This window comes from Camelus ferus, chromosome X (genome assembly GCF_009834535.1).
Source record: "Camelus ferus isolate YT-003-E chromosome X, BCGSAC_Cfer_1.0, whole genome shotgun sequence".
Taxonomy (NCBI): Eukaryota; Metazoa; Chordata; class Mammalia; order Artiodactyla; family Camelidae; genus Camelus; species Camelus ferus.
This window is the reverse complement of record NC_045732.1, coordinates 25101683-25120927: the sequence shown is the minus strand read 5'-3', so window position 1 is coordinate 25120927 and position 19245 is coordinate 25101683. Positions and strand designations below refer to the sequence as shown.

Sequence of the window (19245 nt, the reverse complement as noted above, 5' to 3'; positions counted from 1 at the left end):
AATCAATTATTATAAACGACACATTTGCTCAAAAATTTTCATGCTTTGTTTAACATTCCTACACAGTGTCTGCAGGAAACAGAAACTACAGTTTGAAAGTGTTGGGAACCAGGCTTTGTTAACAAGGTTTAGAATAGCACACTCTTCTGTCCAAGAGTTTAACTGCAAATCTGTTAGCAGTGAGGTAAAATACGTAAGGAGTTGAAGCTAACTTTTGGTAGTCTCTATCCTATCCCAAGCACATTCAGTTTCCATTTCTTGCTAATCATTTCCTGATTAGCAAAATGTTTTTAAAAAGCTAATCAAATAAAAGATCAATTTCAGTAGAAGGGAAACCAGATATAACAGTCATTCAAAAAAATTTTTTTTCATGTGGAAGAGCATGAGATTTACATAGCAGCCAAGTGGTAAGGCTGAGGTTCTTGCTGCCAGGCCAGGGCCAGTTTTGCCTCTTGGAAGCATTTTGAGTACTGTGAGGAGTTTGGGGTTATCACAACGATCAGATTACCGAATGACTGCTAGATCAACGGGTGCTAGATCAACAGTCCCACACTGAAGAACTCCTACATTCCACATGGCTTTTTTTGTTTACATTTGAAAGAGCTTATTATTAACATTCACAGAGAGGCAAATCAATGTTACTTCACATGAGATTATTGCTTATATTTTAGTATTAACAAATTTGAAAATAAATTTAACTTTGATTTTTTTAATTTAAACTTTTTCCTTCACAATAGTTTTAGGTCTACAGAAAAGTTGCAAAACTAGTCCCAAAAGTTCTTCTGTACTTCTCATCCATATTCTGTTATTAACACTCATGTTACTGTGACACATTTGTCAACTAAGGAACAACACTGCTGCTAACTAAACTCCACGCTTCATTTTGATTTCACGTTTTTTTCCTAATGTGCGTTTTCTGTTCCACGATCCTATCCAGGACACGATAATACAAATAATCCTCATGTTTATTTAGCCTCCTCTGGTCTATGAGTTTCTCACATTTTCCTTGTTTTTGGCAACCTTGACAGTTTTGAGCAGTACTGCTCAGGTATTTTGTAAAATGTCCATCAATTTGTGTTTGACTAATGTTTTACCCATGGTTAGGCTGGAGTTCTGGGTTTTGGAGAGGAAGACCACAGAGGTGAAGTGCCATTCTCATCACATATTAACGGTACATGCTATCCACATGACTTATCACTGATGAGGCAAAACTCTGAGCACCTGGCCAATATAGTGTTCACTAGTTTCCTTCGCTGTAAAGTTGTAGCTCCCCTTCCCACACTCTCTTCTTGGGAAACAAGTCACTAAGTGCAGCCCACAATCATGAAGTGGGGAGTCAAGTGTCACCTCCTTGAGAGAGGAGTATCTACATAAATTATTTGGAATTATCTGTATGGGAGATTTTTCTCTCCTCCCTCATTATTTATTCAGACATTTATTTACATCAGTCTGGACTCATGGCTATTCATTTTATACACTGAGTTATAATCAAACAGTACTTTTGCTGCTCAAGTTGTGCCAGCTTTAGCTGTTGAGAGTTCTTTCAGAATGGCTCCCAAGTCTTTGACATGCCATCATTGTGGTTTCTGAACACTTCCTTACTTTCTGGCACTACAAGATACTCCAGGCTCATCTTAAACCTTCCTTCCTCAGCTCGAGAAACTGCCATTTCTCTGAAAAGCTGTGGTTCCTTTTAGCATGACTTTTAAATGCTCAGTTGGGATTATTAGAATGACATATCAAATGAGTCTGGCCTGTTATCAGTTCTAGTACTCATTTTTATTCCACTGTATCAATTCATCTGCTCTTCCATTTTCTTGTACTTATGTGGAACAACTTCTGAACTAATTGTTTGCTTCTCTTAAATCCAGATATGATCATTACAAATAGGCAAACATACCACTGTCTTTTTCAAGAACGGTCATATTGATCACCTACATAAGCCTATCTTTTTATAAATTATTTTTCATTTTTATTACAATAAGGGCAGTAGAGAATTTTTTTAAATTATGTGCGAGGTAGGTTTTATTATCTATGAATTTTATTTCAAGAGACATTAAATAATATCTGTCATGTAAAGGGGGTACTGCATCCAAAGGACTGATATAAGAAAAAATAAAGTAGACAACGTGTGAGCTTTTTTGGATCCTGATTCAAGGGGAAAAAAACTATAAAAACATTTATGACATTTATGAAACTAGAAATTTAAACTAGACATTTAATATTAAGGAGTAAATTTTGCTGCATTAATAATAGTATTGCAGGGGTGAGTGCCTGTGATGTATATATTTTTAAGTCCTTATCTTTTAGAGATACATACCAGTCTTAATTTTTTGTGATCTCATTACTGGTATATCAGTAGGAAGAAAAATGTTACTAGATCCCTAGGTATTATTCTGCTGTATTTTCTGTGTTCATCACAATTACAAGAATAATCTGGCAAAGCAACCTCATTTGAAAACAAGTCTCAAAATTAGAAACCATTTTGTTTAAGCATTAGACACGTCTTATAATCAAGGTAGATGGAGATTCATGGTGTTACCATATTTAAGTCTATTTCCTACCCTACCACTTATCAACACAGAATGTCAACAACTTTTTCAAAGAAAGTGATGAAATTCTTAAAAACAACCCAAACAAAATTAATTTTAATTTGTATGGATTTGAAAAGATAGTGAACACATTATAAGAGAAAGAATGTTTTACATAATTAAATGGACAATGCTAAGGCAACTTCAAAACAGTTGGTAATTACCACAGTTCATAGTTGATGTTATTTTTTAAGTGTCTATTGTCCTAGGCATTGTGGTAGCTTTCATAAAAAGGAGAGGCTTCAAATCATTCTCTCTACAACCAGAGAACAATTTGTTTTCACTTATTTTAAAACTTCCAGCCTAAAGCAAACTCACCTCAATTCCACTAAAGGAAAACAAGGAGAAATAGAAAATACCATCTTAGTGTTTTTACTCTGAACAAATCCTACTACATACACGTTAAAACATATATTTTAGATACACATGCAAAACCATGTGTATCATTTTAAAACATAGTGTAGATGGAACTGTACCTTTCTTTACCAATTTACAAGTACTCAACAGAGGAATCATCTCTAGCTTAACTTGACCACTCCGTATTTTACAATGATTTCACAATAGTTTTTTCATTGATTATGATTAAATTTTCTCAAGCACTTAAGATTTTTGTGTGTGATTCACTCTATTGTTGTATATGTAATATCACAATTAACTCTGTGATAAAGGAATTTCCAAATAAAACAATTTGGGGAGAACAATTTCCATTTAGTAGGTAGATAAAGGGTTTCCAAGCTATAGGAACATACTGAATAAAGTCTGCTGTTCAAAGAAACACTAATGCAGTGCAATGCTAACCACTGCTAAATAAATCTGAACAGAATACAACCGAGGCCATTAAAGGTATACCTCATTTTATTGCACTTTGCTTTATTGCACTTCACAGATATTTCATTTTTTACTAATTGAAGATCTGTGGAAACCCTGCATCAAGCAAGTTTATTGGCACCATTTTTTCCAACAGCATTTGCTCACTTCATGTCTCTGTGTCATCTTTTGGTAATTCTTGCAATATTTCTTTTTCATTATTATATTTGTTATGGTGACCCATGATCAGTGATCCTTGATGTTACTATTGCACCTTGCTGAAGGTTCAGATGATGGCTAGCATTTTTTAGCCAAGAAAGTATTTTTTAATTAATGCATATACATTTTTTAGACATAATGCCATTGGACACTTAGTAGACGACAGTATAGTATAAACAACTTTTAATGCACTGTGAAGTCAAAAAATTCATGTGAATTGCTTTACTGCAATATCCACTTTATTTCAGTGGACTGGAACCAAACCCACAATGCCTCCAAGGTAGGTCTGTATTTCTAGTAAAACGTAACACTGCTTAGGAATATCTGTTCTCAAGTACCACTACTTTTTTGGAGGGGGATTTCCTTTTTAAATATATATATAAAATATTAAACTTTAAAAAAAACTTTCTAGGTCTTGTTAATACTGTAAGTATAAGTCTTTTTAAACATACTTTTTTTAAAGTTTTTTTTAAAGTATGTACATCAGTATAGCTGATTTACAATGTTGTATTAGTTTCAGGTGTACACCATAGTGACAATATTTTTATAGATTATACTCCACTTACAGTAATTTTGAAATATTGCTTATATTCTCCATGCCATACATTACATCTCTGTTGCATATTTATTGTATAGATAGTCGTCTGTAAGCTCTTAATCGCCTTCCTGTCTGGTCCCTCCCCTGACCCCTCTTCCCCACTGGTAACCACTACTTTGCTCTCTGTTTCTGTAAGACTGTTTCTGTTTTGTTATATTTGCTTGTTTTATTTTTTAGATTCCACATATATGTGAAAACATAAGTATCTGCTTTTCTCTGACTTACTTCACGAAGCATAATACCCTCCAGACCCATCCATGTTGTTGTAAATGGCAAAATTTCATTCTATTTTATGGCTGAGTCATACTCCATTGCTTGTGTGTGTGTGTTTGTGTGTGTATCACGTGCATGTGTCTGTGTGTATCACATCTTATTCATCCATTCATCTGTTGATAGACACCTAGGTTGCTTCCACATCTAGGCTACTGTAAATAATGCTGCTATGAACACTGCAGTGCATATATCTTTTCTGAATAGTGTTTTCATTTTCTTCAGATATATACCCAGGAGTGGAATAGATGGATCATATGGTCATTCTATCTATTTTTAATTTCTTGAGGAAACTACACACTGTTTTCCATAGTGGCTACATTAATTTACATTCCCACCGACAGTGAACTAGGGTTCCCTTTTCTCCATATCCTTGCCATCATGTGTTATTTGTTGTCTTCCTGAAGATACCCATTCTAATCGGTGTGAAGTGGTATCTCAGTGTGGTTTTGATCTGCATTTCCCTGACACTTAGTGATGTTGAGCACCTTTTCATGAGGCACCATTTACTTTTATTAACAATCCTTTGAGACGAAAGCATCTCAACACTGGGTTGGTAGTAGCAGTAGCCTAAAGTAGATCTTTTGCCTAGGTCTAGCTCAGCAGAGGAGAGCATCAAATTCCTGGAGTTCAGTTCAAAATAAGAAAGATTTCACCAAGACTACACTTATATGTGGAATCTTCATCACTGGCTAACGTCCTGTTTTGAGTGGAGACTCTTCACCTCAAACAAACAACACAAAAAACACCCCTCTAAAGGCAAAAGGAACCCAAGAACCACAGCCAACCTTATCATACAATAGAGAAAATAAATCTGATGGAGAGGACATCCACATCCTTGAAAGTATTCCCAGGATTCTTTCATGTCACATCTACTTCTGGTAGAAAGGCATGGTAAACATATTTTATATTATAAAATCAGTTAAAAATTCATTCAAATTCTGCTTCTTTCTCTTCATATTTATTCATTCTTCAAAACGTTTATTGAACACCTGTTCAATAAATATTTGGGTATATAGTACAAGTCATTCAATGTTTCTAAGGAAAAGTTTCTTCATCCATAAAATAGCAATAATTTCAACCTTTCAGAGCTAGAATAGGCATAAGATAATGCAGTAAAAGCACCTAGGACAGTATATGGTATGTAGTAAGCAGTGAATAAATATTATTTATTATTAGTTCTGCCTCTAAAGACTGCTAATAGAATGAAACTTCTTCCTTAACTAAAAAAAAGCTGACATTTATCATGTATTTGCTATGTACTAGGCATCATTTTAAACATACCACAATCCTATGAGGTAGGTAATATTATTACCCCTATTTTACAAAAATGAGAAAACCCGGTGAGCTACTTCAACTCCCCCTCACTAAAATCACAGCTGAAAGTAATAGAGTGTGGATCTAACTGACTCAGAAATTTGATTTCAAAGTGTTCTTTACTGTATACTAAATGGTGCCAAATTCAAAAGGTAGAAAATTCAGGAAATTTTTTAGAAGTCAAGTGTAAAGATAATTATATACAAACTTGAACTGTGTCCTTCACCGATGAAAGTGTAAACTCAATTCAGTAGGCAGAAAAAAAGAGTTAATGTTCAACCTAATTCCATCACTGAACAGCTGCACATCTCAGTTGATCTGCTGCTTAACTTCTCTGTACCTTACCTGTAAGAGTGTTATCAACTGTCCTTTATTTCACTTTTAAATACTACTACTAATAATAGATGTGAAATGCATGATACCTTCTTAACATGTGCCAATGAGGGGAAGAACCTAGCTATATTACAGAATGTTTGCAAAAATATTCCAAAAAATCAAAAACTATGATTCTAACTAAAAATCAAACTCATTTTTAGCATATTTTCAGCATGGCAAAGTATGGTACTTGAAAACACCGTATCCTCTAGGGTCAAACAATTTCTTTCCAATCTTGATTATATTATTAGATTGATCCGCAAACCCTTCCTTCACATATCAAGAGTCAACTTCAGTAGGAACCTACTGAAATTATTACAAATCCCAAATAAATGGGATCTGAATCAACTTTTTTTAAACCATAAATATACTTAAAGCATTATGTCTAGGGACAGACTAAGAAGAAAAATTATGTAGCTCACAGCAAAAAAAAAATGTGACAATGAATATATGTACATTCATGTATAAATGGAAAATTGTGCCCTGCACTGGAATTTGACACAACGTTGTAAAATGACTATAACTCAATTAAAAATTGTTAAAAAAAAAAAGATATAACACCCAAAAAGAAAGAAAGAAAGAAAGAAAGAAAGAAAGAAAAATTATCTAGCCTTAAGCATTCCATAGAATGAGCTTCTCTGTGCGTGTGACAATGTAACGTCAAACTGAAAGCTTCTGATCTGACAGCTAGAAGGCAAGGGAGCAGCCTTCTAGATAAGGAAACCTTCTGCCATTGATTTAATGGAAAGCTGGTGTTAACAAAGACTGTTGCAAAACTCATCATGGCACCAATACAGAGGGAAATGGGGAAGGAGCACCTAGCCCTGCCATCCATCCATATTATGGCTACACCACACTGAACTTGGTTTCCACACTGGCTGTAGCAGGCAGGGAGGAAAACTAACAACTAAACAGTATATCTGTTTTGAGCACCAGAAGTAAAAACTCTACAATACTTTATCTTTTATATATATTTTAATAGCCCAGTACCTTGTTTTGAAAGACTAAATGTAAATGAACAGAAAATTAAAATATGAATTTTCTGCTCAGCCCGGGGGAAAAAAAAATCACAATTCCCAGGACTAGCAACTATTTTGGAAAAAATGTAGATAGTTAAAAAAAAAAGTATATGAAATAAACTCCCACACACAAATATAAAACATAACAAAATTATAACAAGAATTCAGCTAATGTTGAAATTACTCATTCAGCATAATTACTTAAAACAAGTATTTCAAAGGTTTTTATTAACAAATTACAAGTCTAACAGCTTGCTGGAAAATAGATTATTTCAAAAACTTTGGTAAACAAGTTGGAAAAAAGAAAAATCCAGGATCTAAACCAGCCTTCCATTGATTTGTTGTAGGTATTATTTCAGAAACTATGTTGCAAACTCATTTTAAAAACAACAAATGTAGCTGAAACAAAATAAAAAGCTTAAACAAACAAACAAACAAAAGGGTACTGGGCAACACTTTAAAAGCAATGTTTAGTGGGGAGGGTATAGCTCAGTACTAGAGCCAGTGCTTAGTATGCATGGTGTCCTGGGTTCAATCCTCAGTACCTCCTCTAAAAATAAATAAATAAATAAACCTAATTACCTTCCCCTACAATAAAAAAAAAAGTAAAAGCAATGTTTAAAAACAATGCGCTTTCTTATCATCTTATCAGACGACTATCCAATCTACCTAATAAGACTAATTTCCAAGAACATTAATGTCAAGTAAATATAAAACAGACAAGTATGCTATATTTGATATTAATTATGTAACAATGTTTTTACCATGCCAAACTAGAATACATTAATGCCATTGTGACTTTTGGTTTATTTAATAAATCTTGGTTTTTAAAACAATTTTATGTTGTGACAAAATATTCAATAGATGAACACAGAAAACTAAAACAGCAGTTATTGTACTTACATAAAATTTAAAATTCAATGAATTTATGCAAATACCCACAACCCTTTCTTTCCTCAAATTGCAAGAGTAAGATTGAGATAATGAAAACTTCTATTAGAATTAATGATTGTAATTGAAATTGAAATTGAACAAGAAATTAAATATATCTTTAGAGTTTAAAACAATTCTATCACGTTTAATGGTTTCTGTAATTCAAATCAGGGCACAATTGCAATCCATTGTTTTGCAGTACTAGCTAGAACCTTTAAGCCTGAAGGTGTTGTTTTATTAAGAGTTAACAGACATTCAAAGATATGCTAGTCTTAAAATTTTCACTTATTCTGATCTATGTTTTAACCATTCTAAATTTGGGGGGAGGGGCATACTTTATTAGAAAAGTCTCTGTAACTTGCCTTCTGGTGATTATCCAGTAACATGTAATCCACAAAAATTCCACATGAGGCACCTGCACCTGTATCCAACAAGTTACGCTTTACAGTAATTCTCTACATAGGTTCTTAACCAGCACCCTTCAAAAATTAGTCCAAATAAATTTATAGTTTAAAACATTAAAATTCATTTTTCAAAATCAGAGTGAGATGAAAAGTTATATAAGAAATGCTGATTTAAGATGCATCTTTAAATATCTTAATTTTATTCCTATTAACAAAAATGCAAATTCAACATTAAATATAATAAAGATAATGGTTCTTATTAAGCAAAGGCTATTTTTCATGTTATCCTCCAAATCAACAAATAAAGGGAACTTTCTTCTCACAAGAGAAAAATACATTTTAATTTCTTATATGAATTTTTTTAACATTTTTAAGAGGACAAACTTAAGTGATTTTGTTCAATTTCATTCTGCCATATGTTCCAAGATATATAAGTTCTTTCAAAAACATGAAAATGAAGAAACAATTAGAAAATTTGTATAAAAGAAAATAAATGCTTAAGAAAAGGGGTATGTTTTAATTTTTAAAGTAATGTTTGACTATTGTGTTGGACTATTAAATGACATCAGCAAATAATATAGCATAAACACAGAAGTATTACAGATGCATTCAAATTATTAATATTTCTTAACAAAATGAATCTAAATCATGATTTAGGTCACTGAATTGGCTAGAGCAACATAACTATGAAAAATGGATAAAGTAACCAATCTTATTTCCACTGTACTCTGGCACACAGTATACAACTTGGCACTGAAGTATCCATTAGACCACTATGAGGGACTTTACGTGCATCGTCATGATTTGCTGACAGACCAGTAATCTGTGAATATATTTATTTATTCCTTCACTCAACAAATACTTCCTGTGTGCCTACTTTTCACCAGATATTTTCTTATGCATTGTTATGCAAAAAGACTGGCTCCTGTCCTCATCAAATAACCAAACAAATTAAGATAAAAATAAAACTGACAAATGGGACAAATATGCACACAGTATCAAGAGAGCACAGAACTGAGGATCTGATGTGATTCAGGGAATCAGGAAGGCTTTTCTGAGGCGGAGGAGGGGAGGCTTGAGATCTGAAGGATGAGTAGGTGAAGAAAAAGTGCAAAGTCCAAAGCTGGGCAAGTAGGACTGAAAGAAGACTGGTGTAGCTAACGTAGGAATGAGGTTTTTACCTCACAGGCAACAGCCAAACCTTCAAGGGTCTTGCAGGCCATTTTAAGGACTTCGATCTTTATCATAAAAACAATGAGAAGACATTCAATTTTTTAAGCAGATGGGGTGAAAAGTTAAAATATAGGACCAGAAGAGAATCATTCTTAAGAAGTTCATCCTGACTGCAGGTACATGGATTAAACAAACAAAGTAAGATTGTGTAATTATCATGACCTTGACTGAAAAGATAATATTTTGTCCTTTGCAATAGGAGGAAAAGAGGATGCAGAGTACATTAATTTTACCTTTTCTAAACCCAACCACCACTTCTCAAACTTTTCCACTGATGTATTCGTAATTGCCGAACAGAGTGTACTCATAACCTTGGGAGGTCTGGGAAATGCAGCTTTAAGCAGCCTGCTGCAAGCCTAAAATTCCTGTTAAGCCTCTGGTCTCATCTTTAAAATCATGCCAATTTTGCTTTCTACACCATGAATATAATATCTATGTTTGTTTTTATATAAAAATAATGTCTTAAAATACTTAGCAAAAATCATCTCTTTGCCTTCTTTTGATCGTTTGGCTTCCACAACCAGAAATGTATCATCTGGGGTAGCAAAGGCCTATGCTATGCATGAAAACTGAATTCACTCACTGAATGTTATTCAACACAATGATCCCGTGTTAAAGACTACATTTGCTGTTCTTCAGCCAGACACTAAACTATGACAAACTCATAAAAAATAAAGCTTTAGACTCTATTTTTTTCAAATTACTCTCCCCTTCCCTTTAAATTAGTACCGATGATCCATCCTTCTAGGACTCTTTATAGAAGCTAATGCTTCATCTTTTCTTTCACAATAAGCCTCATGTGTGAGGTGCTGTAAGGAAGTCACATAGAAAGCTAAAAGTCATTAAGAACAAATTAAGTCCAAATCTGAGGTCACTCTGCTATACATGAAAATGATAATTTATCATTGCTTTAAGAACAACATCAATATTTAAAAGCCCATCTTCATTCTTCATATGAGAATTTGGATCAGTAAAATTCGAAACATTTAACAACACAATGTTAATGATGTAATTAATCATCAAAATAACTCATTTTAACATTATTTCCAAACTATTCCTGAGAAACAGATTTGAAACAGCTGTACCAATTCAATACACATTCTTTGTGGGCTTATTTTTGGCAGCCAAAGTTTTATAATGTGGTATTTATTTAAACTCAGGACACGATGAGAGTTTTATTGTCTTTGTGAAATGCAGATTTGTTCTTGTACTTTTGTGCCACCTACTCACGCTCCTCCCTCACTTTCCCTCTACTGCCCACCTCTCTCCTTCAACCCAACAAACCTAGACACAACCCCTCTGGTTAATCATCCCATCTCAACCCTAGAGTCTCTCACTGTGCTTCTACATTTAGAATACATCCCCTTTACAGTATGCCTTAATTAAGCAAATTCCTAAAACCCCACCTTCCCCATGGATTCCTTCCTGACTTTCTAAAATCATCTTCTCTTTCCACTGGTGCTTGTATACATAATGCAAACTCCTAAAATTTACCAAATGTACTAGTTGGTGCCTGTCTCTGTCTTGGCACAGGTTTGTTAATGTCACTGCCATATCTTATAGAGACTGACTTCTCCAAAGCAGGGAATTATTTTTTTCAATCCAACCATTAAAGCACCTCCCACACTGAAGTACTGAGTAAATAATATCTAAGAACCAGAATACATCTACATCAATATGCTTTTTCCCCCATGTGCACTAAATCATGAGTGTTACCTTAAGGAGCAGATATTAATGACACTATAAATAAAATGTTTTCTGTGAACTAAACTATACATATCGAAAAGATAAATTTCCTCTTTGTATAAAATGACAAGAGTTCCTGTTCCAAAAATGTCAAATCCAAAGTAGACGATTGTTGGTTACTATTTAGTCACATTGCAATTGAGAAAAAAGCTAATGTTTCAAAGGGAAGTGATAGGACCCCAATTTGATCATTTAACATATTTTTTTCCTTGCAGTGTATACTCAAGTTCCTGCCAGAAAATTATTCCTGATCTCTCTTTCAAGACAGTTTAACCCCAAAATTTGACACTTCCCTTCCCCTAAGATAAATTTCAACCTCAGCATTGGGTCCTATGAGGGGAAAAAATGACTAAAGAGCACTGTACCTGCCAAAACTTCTTTACGTTTTCCGACACATTCTCCTTTACAGCATTTAACTTTCATACTAAATAGACCTTATTTCATCACTGCGTGTTCCTATTTTTCAGAATTATATGCAAAACATTGGTTTTATCTTTGTTTTTTATACCTAAAATAATGTATTTCATTTTCTGTACTCAAGATGGCTGAGTCATCAGGACAGGAATTAGAAGTCAGTGAACGCTTCTTAAAGAAAATGGTTTATAGTAAACAGGAAAGAGCAGAGAAGTTAATTGTGGTATGATTTAAGAAGCTATCTTAAAATTTTAAATTATTTAAGGAATCATAATAATACAAGAGTGGATGAAGCTAAGTCACAGAGACCATAAGGGAAGAACAGCAAAGCGGGGACTGTTGGTTGACTTTGAAAACAATAATCCATTTTACTTGATTCAGAAAGGGATTAAAGATCACTGGAAAAATGTCATGAAGGGAGCAGGACCCCGGAAATAACTTTATCATAGTCATGTGGATATTTTGAAAGAGTTTCAAAGTCAGAAAAGGTATGAGGAGAAAATGGAATTATTGGGTGTGATGGACAAGGAAAATGAATAATAAAATTAATAACAGGGGCCCTAATGTGTTCAGGGAGGTTTGCTATATTTCAGTGGGGAAAAAGTGGATTCAAGCAACTGCAGATTATGAAATATTTCCAGACCCTACTAGCGAACAGACAGGAGCTGAGAAATAATGTCTTTTTGAGTACTAGACTGAGCAAACATAAGAAGCAGTTACTGGCCTACTTTTCTACCTACAGCTTTTTCCAATAACTGCTTTGCTTTTATTTACTGTAAAAAGGTTTACGTTTTAAAATTTTGTCAAAGCTACAAGAGGACTGAATGTAATTTCCAGCTGAAAACGGTTGGTTTCAAACACTAAATGGTAAGTATTTGATTTTCTCAATAAGTATTTTTATGAAATTAATTTTTAAAATTAATTTTGACGGCTATGAGGTATTTCCAAATAGTCTTAAGTACTATCAAGATAATTTAGGACATAAATGCTTATTTTACTGACTCATAAGAAGTTCATATATTTACTGGAACTAACATTGACACTGTGTCACATCTGATTTTTTATTGTCAGCAGAAAATTCAGTAAATACTGGAGTTTACAAGCAGTGGATTTGGTGTGAACAAAAAAAATGGAAGTATTTCCTCACAGCTTTCTTTACTAAAAATTATCATACAAATTTAATATTTATGTCTCCCTCAAATATATTTTAATAAAATGTAATAAATCAAAGTGAATTGCAATGTATAAATGGTCCTTCATAATTAATCTTGAATACATGCTATCAAAGCTTAATAATCTTGTCAGCTTGGTTTTTTCCCCTTTATCTCCCTCCCTGCTGACTGAGTTTCTATAGCCTGCCTATAATTTGTCTGGAACTATAAATATATGGCCATGCTATTCTTATATGCTTAATGGTTCTTTTTCTGTTTTAGTGAAGAAAAAAATACCCTAGAAAGAGCATAAAGAACATACCTTAATAAAGAGTTTAAGTATCTATAATTGTGACTAGCTGAAAGTATGCTATATATATGCTTTAAACGTTAAGGATGATGAAACTGTCACATTAGGAGCATGCTTTAAAAAACTCCCATAATGTAGTTTTTCCAAAGTCCTGTTCATTTTTTGGTACTTTCTTTATAACACTATGCATTATACAACGCTAAGTGAGGTGGAGCCATTCCAAAGCTACAGCCTAAATTAACTGACTTTTAAACATTATTGCATCTGAAGAAAGGGAGAAAAGTATTTTAAAAATGTGTTTTGTAAAGTTTATTTGGATAAAGGGTAAGGAGGGAAAAATTAATTAAGGTAACAGTGTAAGTTACAAGCTGAGGAAATATTTGTTTCATCCAGCTATTTTTAAAATCTTATTTTCTGGTAGTATCTCAAAATCATATTTATATGAAGATTATGGAAATTTCACCAGTAAGCAGTTTGGGACCTGAAACATACAAATAATGACATTATTCTCTTCCAGTCTAATGTGTACAAAGATACACAAATTCTCTCTTTTTAAAAAGCTCTAAAATCCATCACCAAGAGGTTTGAAATTAAGTTATTCAACTTAAATATAACAATCATTTAAAATCACAGCTAATGATGTTAGCCCAACTTCAAACTGGATTTTAGGCTGGAGAGATTTTTAAAGAACTAGTGTACTTAAAAACTAATAATGTGTGTCAGAATATGTGCATCATAGGTTCTGCTTGCTTCAGTGGACCTAAACCGTGGAAAGAGAGGGGAAACTGCAAGAATGTACCGGGAGGGTGGGAGGTGAAGAAGATGGAGTATGCAGCACTCACTACAAGCATCACGGGAATTTGTGAGTCTCTAAAGGTAACCTGACTCCCATAGAGCCAAGAAAGCGTTTCCTTGAGTATTTCAGTAACAAATTCAAACTAAAGTGATCTTTTAGGCAAATGCAAAGAAAGGGTTTTAATGAATCATTCTTGTTTCTTGCATACACCCTGGCTCTTTCTTCCATGATTGAGAAAGAGAGAGTACAGATGTTTGTCTGCATCTGACAATCCAAAGGGGGGAAATTTGATGGGAATCTAGAAAAGCCGAATTTCAATAACAAATATGAAAAGAGAAGAAACAGGAGAAAAAGAAAAAAAAAAGCCACTGCAGGACTTTGTCTTAGTCATGGCACCACAGCACCTTAGCACAATGCACCGCACACGGGGGTGGGGGGTTCGGTAAATAATAAATTCGATTTAATTCAATACACTCTCATTTGTACCGTGCTTTGCAGTTACAAAGCACTTTCCACGTATTAGAAAAGAAAAACGAGGTAAATTAAGAATAAAGGGACAAGTAAAGGAGTAAAAGCAAAGCAAATGGATAAAGGAAAACCCACAAGAACAAGCAAGACATTGAAAAGGTTCGAGAGAAAAGGGAAAAAGCTGAGTTTCTCCCTTCCGTTCTCAATCACTTGCAATCAACCTACCTTTCGTTCTAAAGTACCTGGAGCTTTAAAAAGTCGGACTGCGAAGCAAGCCCTAAGAAAGAGCTCCCTCATCTTCGGAACGGGCATTTTCAAACGATAAGCCTTTGGTCCCTGACTAATCTACCTAGAGTTTGTGCCTACGAATAACCTCTAATATCTCCCAAATGCGTCCAGGAATCCTTTTTTTTCCCCATTCCACCCATCCCCTGTCAGCATTCCTCAAATCTTAGGAATCTTGGGGGGTGGGAGGGGGGTGCAGTGGTCGTGAGGAAAGGGTACTCTACAGGCCCCTCAACTCAGACAACAGAGGGAGATAGTGAGGCAGGAAAGCCCAGGGACTAGGAAAAAGCCCACATTTGAGACTAGGAGGGCGACTGTCTTTAAGTATGGTTATTAGAAATTGCCAGGGGAAAAAAAGGGGGAGAGTCTTCAAGATGGAAGAAATGAGGGGACACTTGAATGCGCATCATCTTACACCTGGCGTCGAGCCCACAATTAAAAGCCCTAAGGTTCAAAGCCTCAATCGGTCAGAAGAGGAGGGGGCAAAGGACTCGGGGAGATGCACAGGAGGCAGCCACAGATTCTAGCGCGGATGCTGTCCCAGGGGAAGCAGGTTTTCCTCTCCCCCAAAGTAGTGCATCCTCGAGCATCCTCAGCCCAACCTAGGGAAGAGAAAGAGCTCCCCGGATCCAAACCCGGGCGGCCGCGTCCTGACCCCATTATGTGGGCTTAAAAGTTGCTGGGAGAGTTGGCGCAAGGAAAGGCACTTGGCAGGGGCGGCCGCAGAGGGGGCGTCAGGATTCCCAGGAACAAAGAGGCCAGGGAAGCGGCGACCAGAGGAGCAGGTCCCTGGGGGCTCCTCCTTGAGGGGAAAAACCAGGGTCGCCATGTCCCCCTGGCCTGGGGGCGCCGAGGGGAGCGAGGAGCGGGTGAAGTGAACCGGGATTCTGCCGCCCAGCTTCCAGCCTCCCATCGGGTCGCGCCCGCCACCCCCGCGCTCTCTGCGCCTCTCGGCGCCCCTCTCCGGCTGGGAAGCCACTGGCTGGAAACAATAGGAGACCGGAATCCCGAGCCCCTGTCAGCCTGGGAAGACCCCCGCCGCTCCCTGGCGCCTCCTGATCAGCCGGCGGAAGCCCCGATGGGGGGGCTCAGCCGCGGCGGGCGCCCCTTCCCCACCTCGCGCAGGAACCCTGCGCCCCAGGGCCGTCTCGCCCTCCACACAGCGAGCATTACCTTTCATCCAGTCCACTACTTGACTCGGAGACCATTTGCTCACCGGTTCCATGATCAGAGCCATGGGTATGGGGTCGGTTCCGCGCAGGGCGCGGAGCTCAGACACAAAACGAACTCAGCAGCCCGAGCCGCCCTCAGGTGGGGTCCCTTGCTGGCCACTGCCTCGCAGGGCGGACGACACGGAGAAGGCGGCTTTTGTGTCGAGTCTCGCGGCTGCAATGTCTCTCAGTAAGCGGCGGGCAGCAGCGGTGGGAGCGGCGACGGGGAGGGAAAGGCGCCGGGGTCGCGGCTCTGCGCCGGCTCTGCTCCGTCCCTGCTGAGGCGGCGGCTCCTGCCGTTGCTCCGCCACTCCGCTCGGGTCTCCGTCCCACCGGGGCTTCAGTTCATAGCTTGCAGTGCCGAGGGTCGCAGCGCGAAGGGAAGGAGCCGCCACCTCTCGCCCGCAGACAACTTGCCCGTTCGCCTCGTGCGCGGGAGTGAAACCCCCGGCACGACTAGCTGCCCGGCGGAAATGACGAGGGGCCTCCTGCCACCCAAAATATCTCTCCGCAGCCCTCGGGTGCGGGGCGCGCGCGCCACGAGCCCCCCGCCCGCTCGCTGTCGCGCGGTCCCGCCCCCGGGGCCGACGGCAGGCGCGCGAGGCGCGTGCGCGCCCCGGCACGAGGCCGGATCCTGGGGTCTGCCTGTCAGTCAGGCAGGTGCTGGCGGCTCGCAGCGTAGCGTTCCCGCCCCGCGGGCCGCCCTGGGACGGAGGCGGGCGAGGAGCGCGTGCGCGGCGGCGGCGGCGGCGGCGGCGCGAGTCCCCAAGCGGGTCGGTCCGTCAGTCAGTCAGTCAGTCAGTCAATTAGGTGCTGGCGGCGGGAGCTTGGCTCCGAAGGGCCCCTGAGCGGATGCGGCGGCGGCAGGACGGCTGCCCACCAGTTGAACGGTGACTGCTGAGGCGGCTGAGGAGGTACCTGCGGTCTCGCCGCCGAGGGGAGGGGGACGCCGCCGAGCGCGGGGGTTACAGCGGGAGCCCGGGCTTCCCTCGCTCCTGCCCTCCCCGCTGCTGAGTGGGCTCCCGAGGTGATTCCCGAGCCCCGCGCGCGCCCGCGGAGACGGAAGCGTGGAATGCCGCTGCCGGGGAGCGGGCTCCGCCGGCCAGAAACGCCGCGATGACGAGGCCAGAGGGCCGGTGCTGTCGGACCGTCCCCGGTCGTGCCCCGGGCGCGGAGCCTGGAACCTTCGGGCGCCGGCCGTAGTGACTCCGAGGCAGGTTCGGCCCACGTGCCTGTTGAAGGGCCCGGGGTCGGGTTTTCGGCCAACTCCTCCAACGCCGAGAGCGCCCAGTACCTATTTTAGAGGATGTCCTTTTGTTTTCAGTTATTCTTTTATAAGAACTGAAGGGTAACACTGGGATTGAAAATGAGTGGCAAACTGTAAACGCCATGCTTCTTCAAAACTCAACGTTCTCCAGAAATCTTACACAGGCTGCTGTGCAACCCTTAGTAAAAAGACAGTTTGCCTAATGAGGCTCAATTTAAACGACAAATAACTAATCCTAGAAAGTATAGAGGCAAACTCTCGACCACCATTGTGAACGTTTTCTCTTTGTCATTCTTAAATAGCTCCATTGAGTAAAAGAGAAACTATTTCTATAACCATTTCGATAGTGTCAGTAGGTTTTGCCAGTTCCTGCAGTAACCCATTTTCTCTAGTCCAACAGCAGGAGATGCAGAACTGCCACTTTTTCTCAACTAACATGAGTTGATATTCCACCTTCAGAACCTCCAACCCCCACCCCACCCCACCCCCACACATACACAAAGAGCTGAAACCACAGTAAAAATATTTTTGATATTTTCAGGCTAGTGATAAAAACCAAGTAAAATTTAAGATGGCCTGTCTGTAGGCTTGTTTATTTTTCTAATAATCCAAACTTTAAAGTATATGGGAAATTTTGGAAAGAAGTTTAGAAGATTGTCTAGACAAGTCTACGCTCGGAGGTTACAGATATAGCACCTTCCTTTCATAACCCAAATCACGGTTGTGATTTACAATTTTTTCTTGCCTAACCAGGTGTGAAAGGCATTGTATTTTGGAGTGCTTACATTCCAAATGAGTCTCAGAACATTGCATCAATATTTCTAGAAAAGATCATTTCCAGCATCAGTAATTTATGGAGTAGCTTTATGTTCAGAAACAGAATGGAATGGATGCATTGTGAATCATTAGAGGTTGCAGTCAGAGGGGAATGTTAAAAGTAATCTGATCAAAATAATACTTCTAATAATAACAATGAACATTTATTGAGCGCTGTGCTGAGTATTTTACATATATTTTATCCTCAAAACAGCTCTATCATTAGCCACATTTTACAGATGAGAAGGCTATCACACTCACTTTCCTATCCCCAGAGCTTATTACACATCGTTCAATACATGTTGAATAAATTAATAAGGTTTAAAGAGGTTAAGTAATTTGTCTGAGGTCATGATGCATGATTATAATACCAAGTTAAGGTGATTCCAGAATATGAGCTTCTAAAACTAGAAAAAAAAATTTGTATTGGTGTTAACAAAATGCACAGTACTTTGGAAGGGGAAGTTCTGTTGAATGTTAACCAAGTATGTCACAGCAAGTTAACTACAAAGGAGTCTGAATATGTCTCATCAAAAAGTTAACTGCAAAGGAGTCTGAAAATCACCATCAATGTTCCTGACCAGTACCAACTGTGAGAATGTAGGAAGTGAAGAAATTTGGCTGAAACATCAAACTATATCCTGACTGTGCTTGTATGACAAGCAACCAGACTATACATCATATTACAGGCAAGCTTAAAGTCAGATATTGTTTGCATAATGAATGGAATATCAATCAAAACAAATGCCAAAGATCCAGATGCAATAAAAATAAGAGATGCCTATTTCATGGAAAGACCAGTGCCAAAGAAGATGGAATAAAAGATCCTAGAAAAAGCGGATTTTGAGAATTACAGCACAGAATTAAGTCGTACATGTTTTCTTCCTATTTGTTACAGTAAGGAATTTATTTAGTCTAATCACCTGAGATAACCATTAAAAAAAATAACTGTAAGAGCTAAGAATAACTGAGCCAATATGTAGGTGTGAGGGTATGCTATCAAACAGAGTTCACC

The 19245-nt window shown here is 38.2% G+C and overlaps 1 protein-coding gene across 1 annotated transcript in view; it reads right to left on the bottom strand.

Annotated features, from left to right (window-relative positions):
• LOC116662024 (connector enhancer of kinase suppressor of ras 2-like) overlaps window positions 1–16621 on the bottom strand; it is a 68351-nt gene extending 51730 nt beyond the window's left edge. The window contains exon 1 of the mRNA XM_032475172.1: window positions 16110–16621. Coding sequence (XP_032331063.1) covers window positions 16110–16173 — 64 coding nt within the window. The 5' untranslated portion in view covers window positions 16174–16621. The remainder of the gene's footprint in view (window positions 1–16109) is intronic.
• Window positions 16622–19245: the final 2624 nt, after the last annotated feature.